We start from the raw sequence: 21,866 nt of genomic DNA on the forward strand, positions 1-21,866 counted from the left end.
AGAGACAGGCTGGAGCCTTGTGTTGAGTGTGTATTGGATGCTGTTGTTGGGGGTGGGGGGGAGTGAGCAGGGTGAATAGAGGAGGTGTGAAGTGTCTGAGGTGTCAGAGGTGGAACAGCAGCAGTGGGGGTGGGTGAGTCTGCAGCCGATGTTGCAGACTGCCTCATGGCTGAGTCAAATCTGTTGAAGAAATGATTCAGTTCATTTGCCCATCTCACATCCCTCCCAGGCAGAGAGTTCTGCTGTTTGTGGCCCGAGATGGTTCTGAGGCCTCTCCAGACTTCACCAACGTTGTTTTGTTGAAGCTGGTTCTCCATCTTCTGCCTGTAGCTCTCCTTCCCATTCCTTATCAGTCCCCTCAACTCTCTCTGCACCCTTTTCAACTCCTCTTTGTCTCTGGATTTGAAGGCCCTCCTCTTCTGCTTGAGGACGGTTTTAATTTCTGGGGTAATCCAAGGTTTGTTGTTGGAGAAACACCGTACAGTCCTGGTAGGTACAGTGTTATCCACACAGAAGTTTATATAGTCAGTAATGCATGTAGTAAGGCTGTCGATGTCCTCACCAAATATGGACAATTGGAACTGTTGTGAACTGTTGAATGACTGTTTTTGGTTTGTTTTGAATAAATGTTGACTGTTCTTTGAGCTGTGTGTCATTCGCGCCTTAGTCGATTCCTAGAGACCATAAGCCTAAGATCCTAACTTTCTCTACATTCAGTAGTGGTAAAGTATCGTGTGTTACATTATCAAGAGTTGATATAGCCTTTATTCAAGAAATGCACATGTGTAAGTCAGAAGCCTTAAAACTTAAATGTTCCTGGGTAGGTAAAGTCTTTTCCAGTCCTGGAACTGGTAAAAGTAGGGGAGTGTCGGTTCTGATTCATAAAGCAGTTAGCTTTACTGAAACAAAAGTAATAACAGATAAGGAAGGTAGATTTATATTGGTTTATGGACAACTACTGGACACACCAATAATTTTATGTAATATCTATGCACCTAATGCGGACATACTCACCTTTTTTCACAACCTGTCACAGTATCTTTTGGAATTAGAAGGTGCACAAATAGTGGTAGGAGGAGATTTTAATCAAATACTGGATCAAGACCTAGATAGATCACTTCCTAGGAGAGGCACAGAGAGTAAATCTGTAGTTGCCATAAGGCAGATGACCTCAGATTTAGGTCTGAATGATATTTGGCGGACAATGCATCCAGAAGGCAGGGAATATTCCTTTTACTCTCCGCCTCATAATGTTTATACTAGAATCGACTACTTTCTTATTTCTGAAGCCTTAGTGAATAACTCTATAGATTCAAGTATTGGTAATATAGTATTCTCGGACCATGTGCCAATTTTTCTATGTCTTGGAAATATTTTACAGATTCCTCAAAGCCCCAGATGGCATTTAAATGTGTCCTTAATTAAAGACTCTGGGTTTATTAAATTGATAAGAGATGAAATACAATTTTACAAACAGACAAATAATCGAGAGGACACTACATTGGCTACTTGGTGGGATGCTATTAAGGCATACTTAACCCTCGTGCGCCCTGGACCAAAAAAAAAAAGGGGGGGGGGTCCCGCAGACCCCGGCAGCACGGACCCAGGTCTCGTCGTGAAACAGGGCGCCGGTTCACGGTGGGGACAGATGGGGGTCAGGCGGACCCCCAGCTATAGCGGGTCTCGTCACACCGTCGGACAAAGGCACCTAATTGGTTGTAACCCTCCATCGATCGCGTAAGTTACGATGGCAAACCTTGGGGTCTGGAGGGAACCCAAAGCGCCACGGCAACAACTCTCAACTTCACATCATCATCATCATCGTCTCCTTCTTGAGAGTGTTCGCGTACACCGGCCTCAGTGAGGACCTCAGACTCTCCGTTCCTCCTCGACCTCCTTCCTCCTCCCCCGTTCTCCTGCTCCCCGCAGGCGAGCGCTTAGCCGGATGGGCCTTGGGTTGCGCGTAAATGGGCCTAAGTGAGGACCACGGGCTCTCCGTTGCTCCTCGTCTTCCTTGCTCCTTCTCTACCGTTGTCATGCGCCTCACTAGTGAAAGAGAAGCTGTTTGGCCTGCCTATTACGCGAACACCATCCTCCATTTATGCTCTTCGCTAGTGTATGCTTAGGTCTGTGGAGGGCCGGTTTCGCGAACATCCCTTTCGGTGAGGACCTTGGGCTCTCCATTGCTCCTCGTCCTCTTTGCTCCTTCTCTACCGTTGTCATGCGCCTCGCTAGTGAAAGAGAAGCTGTTTGGCCTTCCTATTACGCGAACACTGACCTCCAGTTGGACCTCGGACCCTGCATTGCTCCTCATACTCCTTGCTCCCTCTACATCGTTCTCAAGGGCCTCGCTAGTGAAAGCGCAGCTGTTTAGCCTGCCCATTAGGCGAACACCGCCCTCCGTTTATGCTCCTCGCTAGTGTACGCTTAGGTCTGCAGATGGCCGATTTCGTGTACACCCCCTTCGGTGAGGACCTCGGGATCTCCATCGCTCCTCGTCCTCCTTGCTCCTTCTCGTTCGTTTTCATGCGCCTCGCTAGTGAAAAAGCAGCTGTGTGGCCTGCCTGCCTATTACACGAACACCACCCTCCAGTTGGACCTCGGGGTCTCCGTTGCTCCTCATCCTCCTTGCTCCCTCTTATCGTTCTCAAGTGCCTCGCTAGTGAAAGAACAGCCGTTTGGCCTGCCCATTATGTGAACACGGCCCTCCGTTTATGCTCTTCGCGAGCGTACGCTTAGGTCTGCGGATGGCCGGTTTCGCGAACACCGCCCTCTAGTTGGACCTGGGGCTCTCAATGCCCCTCGTCCTTCTTGCTCCCTCTCCTTCGTTCTCATCTGCCTCGCTAGTGAAAGACCAGCTATGTGGCCTGCCTATTACGCGAACACCGCCCTCCGTTTGGACACTCCTTGCCTCCTCCTCATCCTTGCTCCCTCTACATCGTTCTCAAGAGCCTCGCTAGCGTACGCTTAGGTCTGCGGAGGGCGGGTTACCTGAACACAGCCTTCCGTTTAGACCTCGGACCCTCAGTGTCTCCTCATCCTCCTTTCCCTTTTTTTAAAACATTTTCCTCGCTCTCACGCGCCTCGCTGGCGAGCCCTTAGCTTTGGGGAGGGTGGGTTTCGCGAACACCACCGTCTGTGAGGAACCCAGTACCTCCTTCACTCACTCACTCACTCACTCTCTCACTCACACACACACACACACACACACACACACACACACACGAGGCAGTCAGGAGTAGAAGGAGGTTGTTGCTACGCCTGCGTCGCGAAACCAGGGCTCATTGTGTGTGCGCCCGGAGGAGCTACGGGGGAAACACATGGGACAACCAACTAGTTTGGGGCCATGGTTTATTCAACGTGTATTTTCAGTGTGGTTTAACTTGCTAATCTGATCTGATATACTTTCCTTGAATGTGCCTTAATTTCACCTCTTTTTTTCTTTCTTCTTTTCTTAGCTTACTGAAAATGTTGGCGACCAAAGGCCGGATCCAGGGATGTGTGCTGCTTGTGCTACTGGCGTTATGTGGGCAAACTGCTTGCTGTCAACATCAATACAAAGATAACAAAAAAATAGCCTAGTGTAACGTAGTGTTTTATGTTTTTTTTTCTAGAATGATTCAAATGTTACTATCATTTCCCCAACCCTGCAGGCTCTGCGACCCGTGAAGAACTGAGACTCCTTCTGGTCGGTAAAACAGGATCGGGAAAGAGTGCATCCGGAAACACCATCCTGGGGGATGCGAACGCTTTCAAAGAAGACGTTTCGCCTGAGTCTGTCACCGACGGCTGTCTCAGAAAAGAGGCAGAGGGCAAAGACGGAAGAAATATCGCTGTGATCGACACTCTGGGGCTGTCTTTTGGATGAAATTGATGAAATGGTGGATTTCAATGGAGGAAACCACTACACCAACGAGATGTATATGGCGGCCCAGAAGAAACTCGAAGGAGAAAGGCTGAAGAGGAGAAAGGAGGAAGAACAAAGAAAAAGGGAAGAAGAGGAGAGGATCGAATTGAAGGAGCGGTGTAAATTCTTCCGCCTCGCTTCCCTGGGATTATTTGGCACAGGAGCGTACTTTACATCTTATGTTCTCATGGGGCTCGGTGGAGCCCTTGGATATTCTCAGTTAAAGACGCCGAGCTTGATGGTTGGGCGTCTTCTTTACTCGTCGATACCGTGAAAACTGCGTAGGTGTATCACCTACTCGACCTAGTGATCAACGAGTACCGCACCGAAGCATGCAACGGGTGCAAGACCAATCACCCCAGCCAGAGACAACACGAGTGTCTGCGAGTCTTGGTGTCAGGGTCCCTGTGCCTACCCAGTCGGCTCAGTATGGCTACATATGTTTTTCATTTTGTTCCTGCTCTCTCCCTTCCTCTCTTTCCCTCCTCCCTCTGCCAGGGCGGAGCTCACCTGTGGGCTTCTGCCCTTGGTCCATGCACCTGGTCGCCATCACGCACCTGTGGCTCGTTACGAGAGTGTTCCAGCTCCTTTATAAGACGGCAGCTCTGTGTTTCTCGTCGCTGGACCGTTGCCGATCCGCATTCCCTGGACCAACCCCTGTGTTTCCTGAGTGATTGAGTGTGCGAGGAGTGGAGTACGTCATCGTGTTTTCTGTGGAGTGTGGAGAGGAACGTGAGGAGTGGACGGAGTGCGTGTGGACTTTCAGCGTCTTTTCCCTTTGTGTGTGGACCCCCGGAGCCCACCTTCCCCCTCACCTCTGTAAATAGATCACCTGGTGTGCTGTAATAAAGATTCTTGTGTTTCCCAACTCAGAGCCTGCGCGTGTGTCCGTTCCATCCCGCTGTGACACTTGGAGGATGACTTTTACGCTGAACATTATTACAGCATCAGGAAAAGACTCCTCATGCCGCGTTTCATTCCTTCCATTCAACGTCTCCTGATCATGTATTCACAGCCACCGAAGGCGCTGTACAGCACCGAGCACCTGAAACACGGACAGTTTGTTGATATTGTAATCAAAAATACAGCCCCGGGGGGGAGGGGGGGCATTTTAAAAACGCACCCTCCCTATTGCGCATGTCCCTAAAAGGTATGGCCTTCCAGATTGCCTCAGTTGTATCGTGAGTGTAATTTCAAATAAAATAAAACTCAGAAGCGTCTGTGTGTTGTATTCTTCTTCTTCTTCTTATTATTATTATTATTATCATTATTATCATCATTATTATGATTATGCTTCATTTTTATGTACTGGGGTATCAATGACCCCCACGCTGCCGCAGCAGCTTCTGTGCGTGGCCCCCAAGTGCTACATTTTCTTTCCCGATCCCCTGACGAACCCATTAGAATCGCTCTGGGGCACTCTTCGACCCCAAATGATCGTTCTGGTTTTTTTTTCATTTTCATTCACCTATCTCTACTGAGGGTGGGGTACTTTGGGACCCCCGGGGTCTGGGGCTGCCCCGAAGAGGAGCACAAGGAGGAGCTTCTTCCTGCAGGCGATACGGTCTCTCAATCACACCACCACACAGTACTGACCCACACATATGGTTCTTACACACACACTGGACTTTCTGGACATTGTTTTTGCACAACACTGGTCACTATATTCTTCATTTCCAGTTAATACTTGTACAGCTGCTGTTATTGTGTATATATTTATTTATATTTAGATTTCTTCATACATTCTTATATAGTTCTATATTGTGTATTGTGTATTTTGTTGTACAGTTATTTTATTTTCAACTTTAATTTATATATTTTATCTTATTCTTCCCAGTTAAATTTACCCTTCATTCTAATTTGTGTTGTACAGTTATTTCATTTTTAACCTTAATTTATATTTTATTCCTTTCTAGTTAAATTTACCCTTTTTAATTTTGCATATTTATTTCCTATCTTATTCATAGCCTTTTCCTTTTTTTGTTTTCTTTAGGTCACGAGTAGTTGTCCAAGCATTTCACTACATATCGTACTGTGTATGACTGTGTACGTGACAAATAAAATTTGAATTTGAATTTGAATTTGAAGGGTTAAAGCCGGTCAGAGCGGACATGCTCCATTTTGCGTAACTATTTTTAAATCCCGGTAGCACTGCAACCACGTAAGCTAACGCAATAATTTTTTTTATATATGAAACCGGAGGAGTTGTACTTACATCTTATGCCATCAGCTTGTCCTAGGTCACGGTTTCCTTCCACATATAGCTTTGCAAAAACTGCATAAAAAGCACTTGCAGCAACAAAAACATAATATTCCAGAAACACGCTTTGCCGATCCGATCAGCTGTTTGTAACACTTCCTACGTCCATCAGCGTGAACTGTCGCATGTCCGCCATGACCTGCCCGAAACCGGAAGAGACGTCATTTTGCGGAAATGTAGTTTTTTACGATCGGGGCCTTATGAGCCTATATTTGTGTTTTTAAAAGTTATGTTTGAGTTTATGACTTTCTGTGTCGTTTCTGGGATGCTTAGGACTCATATTGCACTGCTGGAAATAGTTTATTTTGATGCACATGCTGTTATTTTGCAAATTTGCATTATAATATTTATTTTCGTTTTTCCTGCAGTGTATAAAAATTGGTGTATTTCAAAAATAAAACTATGAAGACACTCAAAATAAATTTCCTGTGGTGGGAAACTAGTTTGTGCAACTTTTTTGTATTTACAGTTTTGAGGGATAAGCCTCTTAAATTTCTCTGACTAGAAATATATGTTAAAAAAACAAAAACAATTTTTTCAATTTTTTTGTAGTTTATTGCACTTTTTTGCAATTTGTGTAATTACTGTGCACCTAATGCAGACATATTATTAAAGCTTGGGCTATAATGGTTGTATTGATGTATAGCAACTTGAAATGCTCCCAAAAATGGCACTACAGCATGAAAAAATATAATATAAGCTCTGGCGGACTTGGTTCTATGGTAGGTCTTAAAGGGTTAATTAAGGACACATTTAAATGCCATCTGCGGCTTTGAGGAATCTGTAAAATATTTCCAAGACATAGAAAAATTGGCACATGGTCCGAGAATACTATATTACCAATACTTGAATCTATAGAGTTATTCACTAAGGCTTCAGAAATAAGAAAGTAGTCGATTCTAGTATAAACATTATGAGGCGGAGAGTAAAAGGAATATTCCCTGCCTTCTGGATGCATTGTCCGCCAAATATCATTCAGACCTAAATCTGAGGTCATCTGCCTTATGGCAACTACAGATTTACTCTCTGTGCCTCTCCTAGGAAGTGATCTATCTAGGTCTTGATCCAGTATTTGATTAAAATCTCCTCCTACCACTATTTGTGCACCTTCTAATTCCAAAAGATACTGTGACAGGTTGTGAAAAAAGGTGAGTATGTCTGCATTAGGTGCATAGATATTACATAAAATTATTGGTGTGTCCAGTAGTTGTCCATAAACCAATATAAATCTACCTTCCTTATCTGTTATTACTTTTGTTTCAGTAAAGCTAACTGCTTTATGAATCAGAACCGACACTCCCCTACTTTTACCAGTTCCAGGACTGGAAAAGACTTTACCTACCCAGGAACATTTAAGTTTTAAGGCTTCTGACTTACACGTGTGCATTTCTTGAATAAAGGCTATATCAACTCTTGATAACTTTAGATATGTTAATATTTTCTTCCTCTTAATCCCGTTATTCAACCCCTTAACATTCCAGCTGGCTATTTTGAAATCTGTGTCTATCCATGTTATATGTTGTCTCCTTGACCTGGAGACAACATATAAGATGACACCGCCATGGACCTCAACCTGCAGGCTTTGTGTTACCCGTCTCTTTATACAGGAGCATGTAGGGGTGGACTGCCTTTTTATTTGATTACCCTTTTCTCATGTTTTTCTTAGTTAGGGAGATAAGACATTGTCATTTGGTTTTATTCTTTTCATAAATAAGTTTTGTACATCCTTTAGATACGGTCCCTTTTGTTTGTTGTTTTGGGGTCCACCCCGAAGCTATAGTTCGCTCCTTTCCTTTGTTAGAATTCAATCACTGTGAAAAAAAATCACCATCAAAATTGTACTGGTTGTGTGATGTGCTGCTTGGGGTCAGACAGGGGTGGATCACCCTTATATTATGGTCTGGCCACCCTTAGAAAGGCCATAACACTAAAATGAAAATTAAAACTAGACTTATAACTGGCTGGTGTCCTTACCAGTGACCTTGGGTCTGAACTGTGGGCTCCTCTTTCCAGGTGTTCGTACTGCCTGAGTGGGACCAAGATGTGCTGTCTTGCCTCTTTTGGGTTTTCTGCATGTTTCTGGCTCAACATGCAAGTATCCACTTCTTGACGTTCGCTGTTGGTTGCAGCCACTTGAGGTTTTTGGGCTCATTTGGGTTCTCAACACTGGGTGACTTTGATGGGAGTGAAAGCATCCTCACAACATAAATCACCACACTACCTGCTTTTGTTTCAGATTTTTTCTTTATCCTTGTTAACATGTTTGGGTACTGGGTTTACCTGTAATGCATTTTGTGCTCCAAAAGCTGTTATTTTGTGCAGCTGTGCTCCAAAAGCTGTTAGCATGACCTTTTTTATCATTAGATTGTGCCACACCAGCACCTGAGAGAAAAGCTTTGAGTTTGATTTTGTGTTTGTGTTTTGCAGGCACTCAGGAGAATAAGTCATGATGTTTCTTGTGTTTGTCATGTTAGTATCTCAGTGCTTGTCAATCACCAGTCAACAGTGTCACCACTGTGAACAACATCCTTCGACTGTTCGAGCCAAAACCTTGGAGAAGTCCCTGCAGCCGCTTCAAAACTCATCACTGAGCTCGATCTCTCTTTTAACACGCTGGAGACAACAATGAAAGATGACTTTCTTTCATATGCTGCTTTGACGGCTTTGTTCGTGAATAACAACAGAATCAAAACCATCCATGAAGAGACATTTCACCCGCTGATTAATTTGGAGAAACTGGACTTCCACAAACCAGTTGGAGACTTTGTCCTCTGGATGGTTTCAGAACCTGATTTCTCTCCACTAGTTCAATCTTTTGGGAAACAAATATACAACACTGGGTCCGGGAAACCTTTTCCTGCCACTGAGGAGCTTGAAGACCCTCCATTTTTGAGGAGCTTTCCTTCAGTCTGTCAGTGAAAGGGATTTTGTTGAACCTTGAAACTGCCGTGACCCTGTCCAAAGACCAGCTGGCCACCTGGCCGGGTCAGTCATGGATATTCACAAATACCCCATAGTACTGGTGGAAAAGAAATATTGAGGGAAAATCCATGTTCAGACCATGTTCAGTGTGTCGTGACACTTGCACGATAGAAGAACACACCCACTTGTTGGTGCCAGAAGAGCCACTGAGAAATTATTGTTTTAGCTGGCTCATTACAAGTCGATGGCTGCTCACCTGGAGTAGGATAAAACTCTGGAGCGAATAATTGCTCGATTTTACTGGACAGGAAACTGTTTTAGACTTAGAGCTTTTTATTGTCATTGTGCAGTTTCTTGCACAGTGAAATTGGGTAAGTGGAGAGCATAGAGCCGCTGTATCTGTGCGCACCACCATCTTGCATTTTTTGCATGTTTGGCTGGTGTCACTTTTGGACTTTGCTACCTGTAGCTAAACATTTGCAGCTAAATCATTTATTTAAAAGCAGAAGCTGCAACTGATCGAGGGAATATTTGTCTGAAAACTTAAACTGAACTCCAAGGGTACCATTGCTCCAGCTCACCATCTTTACCTGAGTGAATCAGTTTGTTGAACAATCTAAATGATTCAGAAACTTCTGTGACATCAACTTAACTAAGGCTCATTACAAGATTCACAAAACACTGCTGAATACTTTTAATATTTTTTTATTAGTTATTTTTGTTTTTGTTGTTATTTTGATTTTAATAAAACAAAATAAAATAAAGAATTAAATCATTTTTGTTTTTTTTAAATTTAATTTATTTTACAAATAAATTAATAATAATATTAATAATAATAACAACAAATTAGTGCTGTCAGTGTTAACGTCATTTTACCTAATGACGTTAACGCTGACAGCACTAATTTGTTGTTCCCAGAGAGCAAGCCAAACACTGGTCCAGAAAAGGACGATCTCTAGTAGATTTTGTTTTAACCTCCTAGGACCTGGTGTCCACATATGTAGACATAACATTTTGGGTTGTCTAGACCAAAATACAAAATTTTGCTCTTCAAAAACCTGATATCCACTTATGAGGGAGGACATGACACTGCCACTGTTCAATCGAAATTTAAAATGAATGTCCTCATATGTGGATCTCATTCTTTTGAGAAACAAAAAAAAGATAGTCTGAATCTGATGTCTTGGTTTTTACCTTCATCGGGTCCCAATCAACCTAAATGGCACAGAGGAATTAAAAATGCATGCCATGAAAGTTCAGGTCTTAGGAGGTTAAAAATGTCCCTGCTGATGAGACCAGTGAATGTGGGGCGACGGTGGCAAGAAAAAACTCCCTCCTGGAGGAAGAAATCTTGGGAGGACCAGGCTCTCTGGCAGGACCCTTCCTCCTGAGGGCAATACTTACCTATACTTGTCCTCCAGTGTGCGATGGTGGGCTGGGACGACTGCTTTTCCTTCTCAGCATGATGATGACCTTAACTTCCTTCCTTCCTTCCATTTCCTGTTTCAGAACTGAGAATGAAGACAAAACTGGTTAACAAGGTAACAGGACATTTAAAAATTCTCTCACTTCAGGATGAGATGCTGTGTCTTCTTACGTTTCTCTTGTAAAACAGGATGTAGGCCGACTGCTGCTGTTCCTCACAAACTGCAGATCCAGTTGTGTGGAGCACCTGTGCGTCATTATAGGTGAGCCAGCGATCTGATGTAGAGTGCTGACTCTCCTCAGGATGGACAGAACTACAGATGTAGTGTCCTGAAATCACATTAAGACAAATGAATCCAACTTCTGGAAGTCAACTGATTCAAGCAAACAGTGATTTTGACTTAGTGCTTCTTAGAACATCAAAAGCTTTTGTGTGTGAGTCCTTCACTGAAAAGTAGCAAGTTTTCATTTTCTGTTTGTCACAAGTCTGTTGTTTTACCTGACTCTGTGCCTCCATAATGACTGATGATGCTGCAAAGACTATAACAGCCACCACCCTGAGAAGGAACAAATCCAAAGAGTGTTAGTTTCATAAAGTCTCACATCAGTGCCATAATTAAGCTGATTTGCTGAGGCTACGTCCACACTAATGCGTTTTCGTTTGAAAACGCATCGTTTTCTCTCCGCTTTGACCTCCCGTCCACACCGAGACGGCGTTTTCCTCAAGGAAAAACACAGCATCTTGAAAACGCTCTCGAAAACGCATACATTTCAAAACGGAGTTGTCCCATCGCAGTGTGGACACTCGAAAACGCAGACTTTCTAAAACGATGACGCATTTTGGTCATGTGATGCAGTCATGTGAGCAATTAAACAAAGATAAGCCGAGTGCATTAGACAGCAGTTGTTTTGATTGCTCTCAACTTTGACAGCCCTAAAAAAGATTAATATCAGTTTGTACATGCTCCGGATAGCTTTTCTTCAAATTCTGTAATTCTCACTCACTTTTGCGCATGCGCAGGACTGGAACGTAAGCGTTTTCGGCCGTTTCAATGCAGACGCACAACTATTTGAAAATGACTGAAAACGCCAGTGTGGACACGGAGTTTTCAAATCTATCCGGGCTAGTGTGGACGTAGCCTGAGACGTTCTGCAGTCTGTTTTTACCTGATTGGATGGCACCACCAAGTCCCTCTGCAGCCTGACGGGGTCATCCACCTTCTTAATCTTGTAGGTTTGTGTAAAGCCAAACCTCTTCAGATGCAAGATCAGAACTCTGGCAGAAAAGAAAAAAAACACAAACAAGGTAGAAAATAAGAAGAATGAGTGTCAAACACAAACAGAAGATGGGAGAAAACGACTGCTCAAGTATTGTCTCGAAGAACTCTGATATTTGATGCGCCACAGTTTGGAAACCTGGTCAGTCGATCAATTCTGATGTGACCTTACTCACCTTGGCAGTGTATCAAAAGACGACTTCAGTTCTGAGGCCGTCCCTCCACAATCACAGCGAAATTCTATTTCTTGTTCCTGAGCAACAGCACAGAGAAGACAGGCTTTATGGTAGAAAGAAATCTCAACATATGCACACACACATGCACACAAACACTAACAAAAAAGGTGTGTTAAGATCGCTGACACTACAACTCTATTGGAATTTGTGATCTTACCTTCAAGTATGTCTCTAACATGTTTATAATAGACCCCTCTGGAACAAGGTCTAGAGACAAGCTGGTGAATTCCTCTTGCTGTGATGATTGGTGACCGCAGCTACACATTTCAGGAGTAACGTAGTTAAAGTAAAGATCAGGTACGTGGAAAAGAGGTATATGAAAATATTGCAACCAGCTCTGCGTTTCTGAAAGACAGGCTTACCTCTTGCATGTCCTCATGTTTTCCATTTTAAAAATGTGATGGTCTTCTACTGGGCAGCTATAACTTTGGCCCAGGAGAGCTGCGTTCCTCTCCAGGTGAGGTGTGAGCCTTTTGACCTCATCGAGGAATAATGTTAGGAATTCATGAGCGTCCTGAAAGAAAAGCAGAGAGATTTAAAACAGTACATCAAAATCAGAAGGTAAAGCAAAAAACGAAATGTCCAAATAGCTGACGCACTTTCTGTGCACTGCCGGTGTATTCAGGAGCTTGACTGCTGAATGCCTTCTTAAAAGCTCTTAGGTGGTGATCTTTAAGGCCATAATCTGTTGACTCGTGACAGTCCCTGACATCAATAAGCCTTCTGTAGAAAGGAAGGGTAAACAGACATTTCTGCTGTTAGATCTCTTTGTTCTTCAGGTTTTTGAAGAAAGTAGAAGGTTGACGTAGCGCACCTTAAGAGCTGAGCTTCTGGATCTGTGCTCCACAAAACCCCCTGACGCCTGATGTCTCTTATGAACTCCTCAATGTTGAGGAGGCTCTGCAGGCAGGAGTTCATGTAGCAGGTGTTTCCGATGTTTGGAAACCTGACACACACGCGCAACGTTTACAGTATCAGTGTAAAAGAATTCATTTTCTCCACTTTGACAAAGTGAGTCTTTGTGCACCACGTGTACTCACCCGAAGCAGTCTATAGTCCCAGTTTGACTTTCTATTTTTTTCCCACCGCATGCTACACTGCTCCAAAAAGGTAAAAACACAAACACAAAATTAGGAAAGATGTCAAGATTCTGAGCAGTGTATGCGCATGTATGCATGAGCTTTGAAGTTGAAACATTTTGGAGGACGTCCAAAAGTAGTAAAAAAGATGTAAATACACAAGGTGGAAGAAAAATGCCAATAAAAGGGAAATAAAACAGCTCCAACTAAACCACTGCTATAAATATCTCCAGCAGCATTAAAGAGCGGCGCATTTCTTTACCTCTGATGAGACGTAGAAGGAATTTCCTTCTCTGCCACGTTTTGTTTGTGTAATTTCTGTTTAGAAACAAGAAAAGCAACATCAGTAATGGCATAAAACAAACATACCAAGGGAGTCTCTCCATGAAAAGTGTCCAGTTAGAAAATTTGGTATTATTTCATATTATTTATCACTTTAGTGAGCTGTCAGCTCATGAAGCAGATATATAGGAATATCTTTAAATAAATTAAAAACAATTTATTCATGCTTTAAATTGAGTTTTAAAGTTTGTCCTATGAAATACAAAATCCTTCATTTGGTTGTGATCAAAATTCAGTTTTTACAGAAATCATCCATCAAGCTTCATTAAAAGATTCAAAAATGCTTATTTACCATAAAAAATATTTAGAGAAACATCCTGCAAGTCTCTTCAAACTTACCTTTCTGTGAAGAAAAAAACGTTTAAACATCTTTGAACTTAATTTGAGGACATGGATGTGCTAAATTGCTCTTAATTCTTCGCATTTAACTGTGGTGAGTAAATGCTTGATGACAGTGACTCTTTCCATAAAACATACCTTCCAGAATTTAAAAAGAAACCAGCGACACTTTTTTTGTGTCTTCACAGTGTTGCTCTCTGCCTCTGCATCGCTGTCAGTTTGCTGCAGAGGACGAACAAACATAAGTTTATTAAAAAAGTAAAGTCACTTTAAATTAACAAGTGCAATTTAAAGAGAATGTGCATTTCATATGTTTCGTGTAAAAGCAAACCGAGGAACAGCAGAGGTGTCTCCATTTTCTCTTCTTCTTTTGACCATTTTCAGCAACACAAGCATCCGGGATGCTGATGAGGACAAAAGTGTAAATGTTATTTTTCAAAGTGGAAATTTTTAACAAGGAGTACATGCTGGAGATTGCAGATAAAAATTAATAACTGTAATGGAACAAAATCATGTATTTTGTACATTTACACTCTACTACTACTACTCTACTCTATAAATATCTCCAGCAGCATTAAAGAGCGGCGCATTTCTTTACCTCTGATGAGACGTAGAAGGAATTTCCTTCTCTGCCACGTTTTGTTTGTGTGATTTCTGTTTAGAAACAAGAAAAGCAACATCAGTAATGGCATAAAACAAAGTATATGGTAAGAAAATACAATATCCTTCATTTGGATTCAAAATTCAGTTTTTACAGAAATCATCCAAGAAGCTTCCTTAAAAGTTTCAAAAATGCTTATTTACCATAAGAAAACATTCAGAGAAATGTGCTGCGAGTCTCTTCAAACTTACCTTTCTGTGAAAAAGAAGTTTAAACATCTTTGGACTTGATGTGATCGCAGCCAAAATCTCCTCAGCTTTGCAAAAGTTCAACTGAAAACAAGCAGTCAAAGGTTGTATATTTATAAACTTTCAGCATAGAACGTTCATACCCTGAACAGCAAACATCAGCATTATGATGTATGGGGCTCATTTGCATATTTTGGAATGTATGCTCATTTGAACTGTATGGTGCTCGTCTCCAAGCAACTGCTACAAAATACAGGTCAAGTCAAGTGGCTTTTATTGTCATTTTAACCACGTGCAGAGGTACTGTACAGAGTGAAATGAGACCGCGTTCCTCCGAGACCCTGGTGCTATATATGACATATACGGACAAACCCAGGACTACATAAAGTGCAGTGTGCATAAATTGCAAAAATAAACAAGCAAAACAGTGCAAAACTAGACAGAACAGGACGATACAGACACAAGACAATGGAAATGTGCAAAATGCTGAGTATTGTGCAAAAGTAACTTGGTGTCTGTATGTATGTGTATGAGTGTGAGATACTGCAGATAAGTGCTTGGTAGTGACATGTGTGAAGGTGTGCGTGTGCCAGTGCAGTCACTGAGTGTTCAGGGGTCTGACGGCTTGTGGGAAGAAACTTTTCCGTAGTTTGGTAGCGAGGGCCCGGATGTTCTGGGACCTCTTTCCAGAAGGCAGCAGGGTGAAGAGTGTGTTTGAAGGCTGTGTGGGGTCCTCCAGCAAGCGGGTGTTATAAGGAGGGGAGAGGGACTCCAATGATCTTCTCAGCTGCTCTCACAATCCGTTGTAGGGTACTGCGATCTAATACGCTGCAGTTACCATACCAGACAGTGATGCAGCTACTTAGGATGCTCTTGTTAGTCCCACTGTAAAAGGTGGTGAGAATGGATGGTGGGAGATGGGCTTTCCTCAGCTTCTGCTTGAAGTAGAGACGCTGCTGGGCCTTCTTGGTTATGGAGCTGGTGTTGAGGGAGCAGGAGAGGTTCTCCGCCAGGTGGACACCAAGAAATCTGGTGCTCTTGACGACCTCCACAGAGGATCCATTCATGTTAAGTGGGCAGTGATCCCACTGTGCTCTCCTGAAGTCAACAATCTCTTTTGTTTTGTCCACGTTCACAGACAGGTTGTTGACTCTACACCTCTACAGATGGCCCGCAGTGCAACCCTTCAGCTTCCTACTAGATTCACCTATATACAAATTTAAAGACCTAGGAGACTTACTTCTCGTCACAGAGTTGTAGCATTCACAAGATTTTCAGAAAACTTGAACTCAAGGTCAAGGTCACTGATATTCAAACTGACCCCAGAACTTTAGTAGATGCACCAATGGTATCAATTCAAAATCCTACGCTTCTCGTTCCATTTTTATTTCACTATCTGTAACTAAGACAAATAAACAGTATTTGGGACACAAGTCACTATTAAAGTGGTTAGTGAGACTCCACATCTGATAACAGTATAACACACTGCTTATTTATGTAAAATTGTCATCAATAAATGTGTTCAAAACAGAAGCTACACTGGCTTTAAAAGTTTTTGTTAACTCTGACTACCTGTCTGCTCTTACCTGTTTCTTTTGCTCTCTGCTGTCTTCATCCTCCATCCAACTCTACATTGTATTGTTAGGGATGACATGATGAAACTGAAGGGTGTCTGGGCACCGAAAAAAGAAAAGAAGAGAGATTGGATTAGGCTGCAGCTGGCGTGCCATTCTCTCACTTCAGGATGAGATGCTGTGTCTTCTTACGTTAATCTTGTAAAACAGGATGTAGGCTGAGTGCTGCTGTTCCTCACAAGCTGCAGATCTAGTTGTGTGCAGCACCTGTGCGTCATTATAGGTGAGCCAAGGATGTAGAGTGTGGACTCTCCTCGGGACGGACAGAATTACAGATGCAGCAGCTGTTTCCGATGTATGGAAACCTGACACACAAACAAAAGTTTACAGTATCAGTGTAAAATAATTCATTTTGTCCAGGTTGAGAAGGTGAGCTTTGGTCCTTGTGCACCACGTGTACTCACCTGAAGCTGTCTGTAGTCTGAATTTTATTTTCCATTATTTATCCACCGCCCAAATGTTTCACTGCGCTACTGCAAAAAGGTAAAAACACAAACACACAATTAGACACTGAGCACTGGATGTGCATGCATGCATGAGCTTTGAAGTTTAAACTTTTTTTATCATCAACAATTTTTATTTATTTCATTTTAAACTTCAATAACAGAGCTTAAGGATAACTACATAAATAAATAGTTTAAAAAACAAACAAACAAAAACAAAACACAACAACAAAAAAAACAAAACAAAGGGAAGTTATCCTATTCTTTCTTCGCACACCAATTCCCACACCACCACTCTGTCATTACTCCTCTGTTCTTCAAGTTACAGAAAGCCAGCTTGTAAAGGGGGACCAAATACAATCATATTGATGTAATTTGTCTAATAAACCATAAGTCACTTTTTCGTAAGACGCCAACTTAGCCATTGTCTTTAGCCACTCTTCATAGGGAGGGGGGGGGGTTCTTTTTCCGCCAATGTCTTAGCAGGACCCGTTTGGCCGTAGTAAGAGCCAAAATAATCCATCTTTTTGTATAACTGGAAAAATCTACAGGGAGTGCAGAATTATTAGGCAAGTTGTATTTCTGAGGAATAATTTTATTATTGAACAACAACCATGTTCTCAATGAACCCAAAAAACTCATTAATATCAAAGCTGAATGTTTTTGGAAGTAGTTTTTGTTTTTAGTTTGAGCTATTTTAGGGGGATATCTGTGTGTGCAGGTGACTATTACTGTGCATAATTATTAGGCAACTTAACAAAAAACAAATATATACCCATTTCAATTATTTATTTTTACCAGTGAAACCAATATAACATCTCCACATTCACAAATATACATTTCTGACATTCAAAAACAAAACAAAAACAAATCAGTGACCAATATAGCCACCTTTCTTTGCAAGGACACTCAAAAGCCTGCCATCCATGGATTCTGTCAGTGTTTTGATCTGTTCACCATCAACATTGCGTGCAGCAGCAACCACAGCCTCCCAGACACTGTTCAGAGAGGTGTACTGTTTTCCCTCCTTGTAAATGGCTGTAGCTCAGGTGGCAGAGCAGGTCAGCCACTAATCAGAAGGTCGGTGGTTCGATCCCAGGCTGCATCCTGGCTGCATGCCAAATATCCTTGGCAAGATACTAACCCCATGTTTGCTTACTGGTGGTGGTCAGAGGGCCCGGTGGCGCCAGTGTCCAGCAGCCTCGCCTCTGTCAGTGTGCCCCAGGGCAGCTGTGGCTACAATGTAGCTTGCCATCGCCAGTGTGTGAATGTGTGTGTGTGTGAATGACTGAATGTAGTGTGAAGCGCTTTGGGGTCCTTAGGGACTAGAAAAGCACTATACAAATGCAGGCCATTTACCATAAATCTCACATTTGATGATGGACCACAGGTTCTCAATGGGGTTCAGATCAGGTGAACAAGGTGGCCATGTCATTAGTTTTTCTTCTTTTATACCCTTTCTTGCCAGCCACGCTGTGGAGTACTTGGACGCGTGTGATGGAGCATTGTCCTGCATGGAAATCATGTTTTTCTTGAAGGATGCAGACTTCTTCCTGTACCACTGCTTGAAGAAGGTGTCTTCCAGAAACTGGCAGTAGGACTGGGAGTTGAGCTTGACTCCATCCTCAACCCGAAAAGGCCCCACAAGCTCATCTTTGATGATACCAGCCCAAACCAGTACTCCATCTCCACCTTGCTGGCATCTGAGTCGGACTGGAGCTCTCTGCCCTTTACCAATCCAGCCACGGGCCCATCCATCTGGCCCATGTTAAGGTTCAAATATTGAGGAAGGAGAGTAAACACAACCATGGTCCAGAAGAGCTTGGTCAGACAATTGATTTTAATGAATACACGCGTGGGAAGACCAGTTCCGTTCGCAGACAGGGCTGATCTCCGACTTAATCAAAGCATAAACAGATTTTTTATACCATCAGGGCTTGAACTTACTGACGCCCCCCTCATCAAGACTCACTCTCATGTCATCAGTCCATAAAACCTTAGAAAAATCAGTCTTGAGATGTTTCTTGGCCCAGTCTTGACGTTTCAGCTTGTGTGTCTTGTTCTGTGGTGGTCGTCTTTCAGCTTTTCTTACCTTGGCCATGTCTCTGAGTATTGCACACCTTGTGCTTTTGGGCACTCCAGTGATGTTGCAGCTCTGAAATATGGCCAAACTGGTGGCAAGTGGCATCTTGGCAGCTGCACGCTTGACTTTTCTCAGTTCATGGGCAGTTATTTTGCGCCTTGGTTTTTCCACACGCTTCTTGCGACCCTGTTGACTATTTTGAATGAAACGCTTGATTGTTCGATGATCACGCTTCAGAAGCTTTGCAATTTTGAGACTGCTGCATCCCTCTGCAAGATATCTCACTATTTTTGACTTTTCTGAGCCTGTCAAGTCCTTCTTTTGACCCATTTTGCCAAAGGAAAGGACGTTGCCTAATAATTATGCACACCTGATATAGGGTGTTGATGTCATTAGACCACACCCCTTCTCATTACAGAGATGCACATCACCTAATATGCTTAATTGGTAGTAGGCTTTCGAGCCTATACAGCTTGGAGTAAGACAACATGCATGAAGAGGATGATGTGGACAAAATACTCATTTGCCTAATAATTCTGCACTCCCTGTACATCAGAAATTTCTGTGGTTATACCAAGTATGGACTGTTTTGGTGAGATAACAAATCTCCTTTTTAAAACACTGAAAATTACCTCCATTATATTTTCCCACCAATCCCGAAGTGCCGAACAGCTCCATAAGATATGTAAAATCAAAGCATTTTGACCATCACATCTCCAACATTCGTCCGTAGAGGCCAGGTTCCATTTATACAATTGTTGCGGTGTTCGATGCCACCTATGGATTATCTTAAATTGAATCAATCTACTGCCTGTTTCTTTATACATAGTATTAATATTTTGAAAACATGAATCCCATTCAACTGAAGATATGTCCAATGCCATGCCCTGGGCCCAGTAGCCCTTAACTTTAAGGAGAGGGTCAGCTGACCGTTCTTGCAATAAGTGATAAATCTTAGAGGTAATGCCTTTACCCAAGGATGATCTTGAGAGCAGGACTTCCACAGGGCTGCCCACAGGACAACTCAAAGGGGTTCCCAGCCACTTCGATAATGAACTATGTATTTGGACATATCTCCAGAATTGATTACGCTGCAACTTATATAACTCCACAATTTTATCAAAGCTTAAAAAACATTTAGTCCCACAGTCAAATAAATCTGATACATTAAGGATGCCTGCTTTACGGCACTGTAACCAGTCAACCGATGTCCCTCCAATTAAAATTATTTTATTACTCCATAAGGTTGCCGAAGGTGATTTAATAAAGTCCCAGCGACCTGCCCTATGTAATTTAAACCACAATATCTTTGCAATTATAGGATGGGTAGTTTTATGACTGGTATCAAACAGCTCCCTCCAAGGAGAAATACCGCCATTAACTTCCGTCTCTATATGGGACCAGATGGGTTTAACTGGTGCAGTAGGTAACCAAGCTCTAAGTTGTTTCACGTTCATCACCCAATAATACCATTGGAAATTAGGCAATGAAAAACCTCCTTGTTTTGCACTCGCTTGAAGTTTCTTAATACTTAAACGATGTGGTGAGCTATCCCAAAGAAACTGCCGCATTAAAAAGTCTAGATCTTTGAAATACTTATCTGGAATGTGTAATGGAATATTAGATAAAATATAAAAGATCATGGGTGCAGTCATCATCTTAATACAACTAATTTTACCCCATATTGTGAGACACACTCTGGACCATCTACCAAATTCCATTTTTATCCTTTCAAACATTGGCTCCATATTTGCTCGAACCATCTTAGTGTAATCCGAGGTAATTTGTATCCCCAAATACCTCAAACCATTCACGGACCACAGAAACTCCCTGTCACGGCGAGTGAGATAAGCCGTATAAAAATAATAAATGAGGATCCAATCGCAGGCAGTAGTGGAGGAGTGAAGGTGGTTTATTGGACACGAAATAAATATAGACAAACAGCAAATGGAGCACAAACTAAACTAGACTGGAGACAACTAAACTACTGAATACGAACCGGAACTCAAACATGAAGCAAGGTGGACGACGGTACAAGATGGTGACGGCAGGGAACACACGGATGAAACATGGTGGAAAACACAGACAGACCAGCAACTACAATGACAGAGGACACGACTTAAATACACACAGAGAAACACAGGGGAATTACACACAGGTGGTGGACACAGCTGGGAATAATCAACAAGACGAGACAGAGGTAAAACTGAACACACTCACATGGGACGCAGACCTTCACAATAAAACAGGAAACGAGAACACTACACCAAGACGCAGACCTGACACAGAGACAGACAGAATGACACATGGAACTAGGGCTGAACGATTATGGAAAATAATCTAATTGCGATTTTTTGCCCCAATATTGCGATTGCGATGCGATATGCGATTATTTTTTAAGGTCTTTGTCTTCTGTATTATTAAACAAAGACAAGCAATACATCATATAGTATGGCCAATACTATATTACATTAATTTTAAACTGTTCTTTCCTGGAAGACAGACCTCTGTTATGATGACATGAGGTGATGCATGAATTGATGACTGACATTTTTATTTAACTTCTTCAATCACAACAGTATATTTGAACATACACAATAGTTTATTTTTAGCTTACAAACATCTGAGCATAAAGTGCTGACAAGGAACCCTGGTGTAAACATTAAAATGAAAGTCAGTACAATGTGCAGATTGCAGAAATATACATAAAAAAAAAATCAGTGGCTTTACCACACTCAGTTTTTCGACAAACTACTAGACAGTCATTCAATTAAAAAATAATATTAAATAAATAAAACTAATAAATAAAAAATACACACATCTTACTGATCTCTGCAGTCAGTAACATTACACATAAAGTGCAAACATAATAGCAATTGTATAAACACACACACAAACACGCCTTTAAAGTTTAAAGGCGTGAAATTGGACGGTCTAGTTCTGATTAGCGTCACCGCTGTCTCGGTGGAGTTTAATAAACTCGGCCGTCTGCTTCTTGCTATCTAAAATATAACCAGACACTGGTGTAAATTCTCGACTGTCTCATACTTCTGTTTAATAAGTTTTCTGT

At 42.2% G+C, this 21,866-nt stretch overlaps 1 protein-coding gene across 1 annotated transcript in view; it reads right to left on the minus strand.

Annotated features, from left to right (window-relative positions):
• Positions 1-9,975: 9,975 nt before the first annotated feature.
• The window catches only part of LOC146683473 (ubiquitin carboxyl-terminal hydrolase 37-like), a 47,154-nt gene continuing 35,263 nt past the window's right edge, over positions 9,976-21,866 (minus strand). The window contains exons 4-21 of the mRNA XM_085445709.1: positions 16,675-16,743; positions 16,403-16,575; positions 16,223-16,308; positions 14,640-14,720; positions 14,386-14,441; positions 14,119-14,191; positions 13,926-14,009; positions 13,369-13,424; positions 13,068-13,124; positions 12,842-12,973; positions 12,627-12,750; positions 12,390-12,541; positions 12,185-12,284; positions 11,968-12,044; positions 11,682-11,790; positions 11,014-11,071; positions 10,687-10,844; positions 9,976-10,600 (exon numbers count right to left, since the gene is read on the minus strand). Of these exons, the coding sequence (XP_085301835.1) occupies positions 10,595-10,600; positions 10,687-10,844; positions 11,014-11,071; positions 11,682-11,790; positions 11,968-12,044; positions 12,185-12,284; positions 12,390-12,541; positions 12,627-12,750; positions 12,842-12,973; positions 13,068-13,124; positions 13,369-13,424; positions 13,926-14,009; positions 14,119-14,191; positions 14,386-14,441; positions 14,640-14,720; positions 16,223-16,258 (1,359 nt within the window). The 5' untranslated portion in view covers positions 16,259-16,308; positions 16,403-16,575; positions 16,675-16,743 and the 3' untranslated portion in view covers positions 9,976-10,594. The remainder of the gene's footprint in view (positions 10,601-10,686; positions 10,845-11,013; positions 11,072-11,681; positions 11,791-11,967; positions 12,045-12,184; positions 12,285-12,389; positions 12,542-12,626; positions 12,751-12,841; positions 12,974-13,067; positions 13,125-13,368; positions 13,425-13,925; positions 14,010-14,118; positions 14,192-14,385; positions 14,442-14,639; positions 14,721-16,222; positions 16,309-16,402; positions 16,576-16,674; positions 16,744-21,866) is intronic.

The sequence above is a fragment of the Copadichromis virginalis genome, linkage group LG22 (assembly GCF_057382275.1).
Source record: "Copadichromis virginalis isolate Kocher_CV1m ecotype Utaka linkage group LG22, C_Virginalis_male_GT1.1, whole genome shotgun sequence".
Classification (NCBI taxonomy): domain Eukaryota; kingdom Metazoa; phylum Chordata; class Actinopteri; order Cichliformes; family Cichlidae; genus Copadichromis; species Copadichromis virginalis.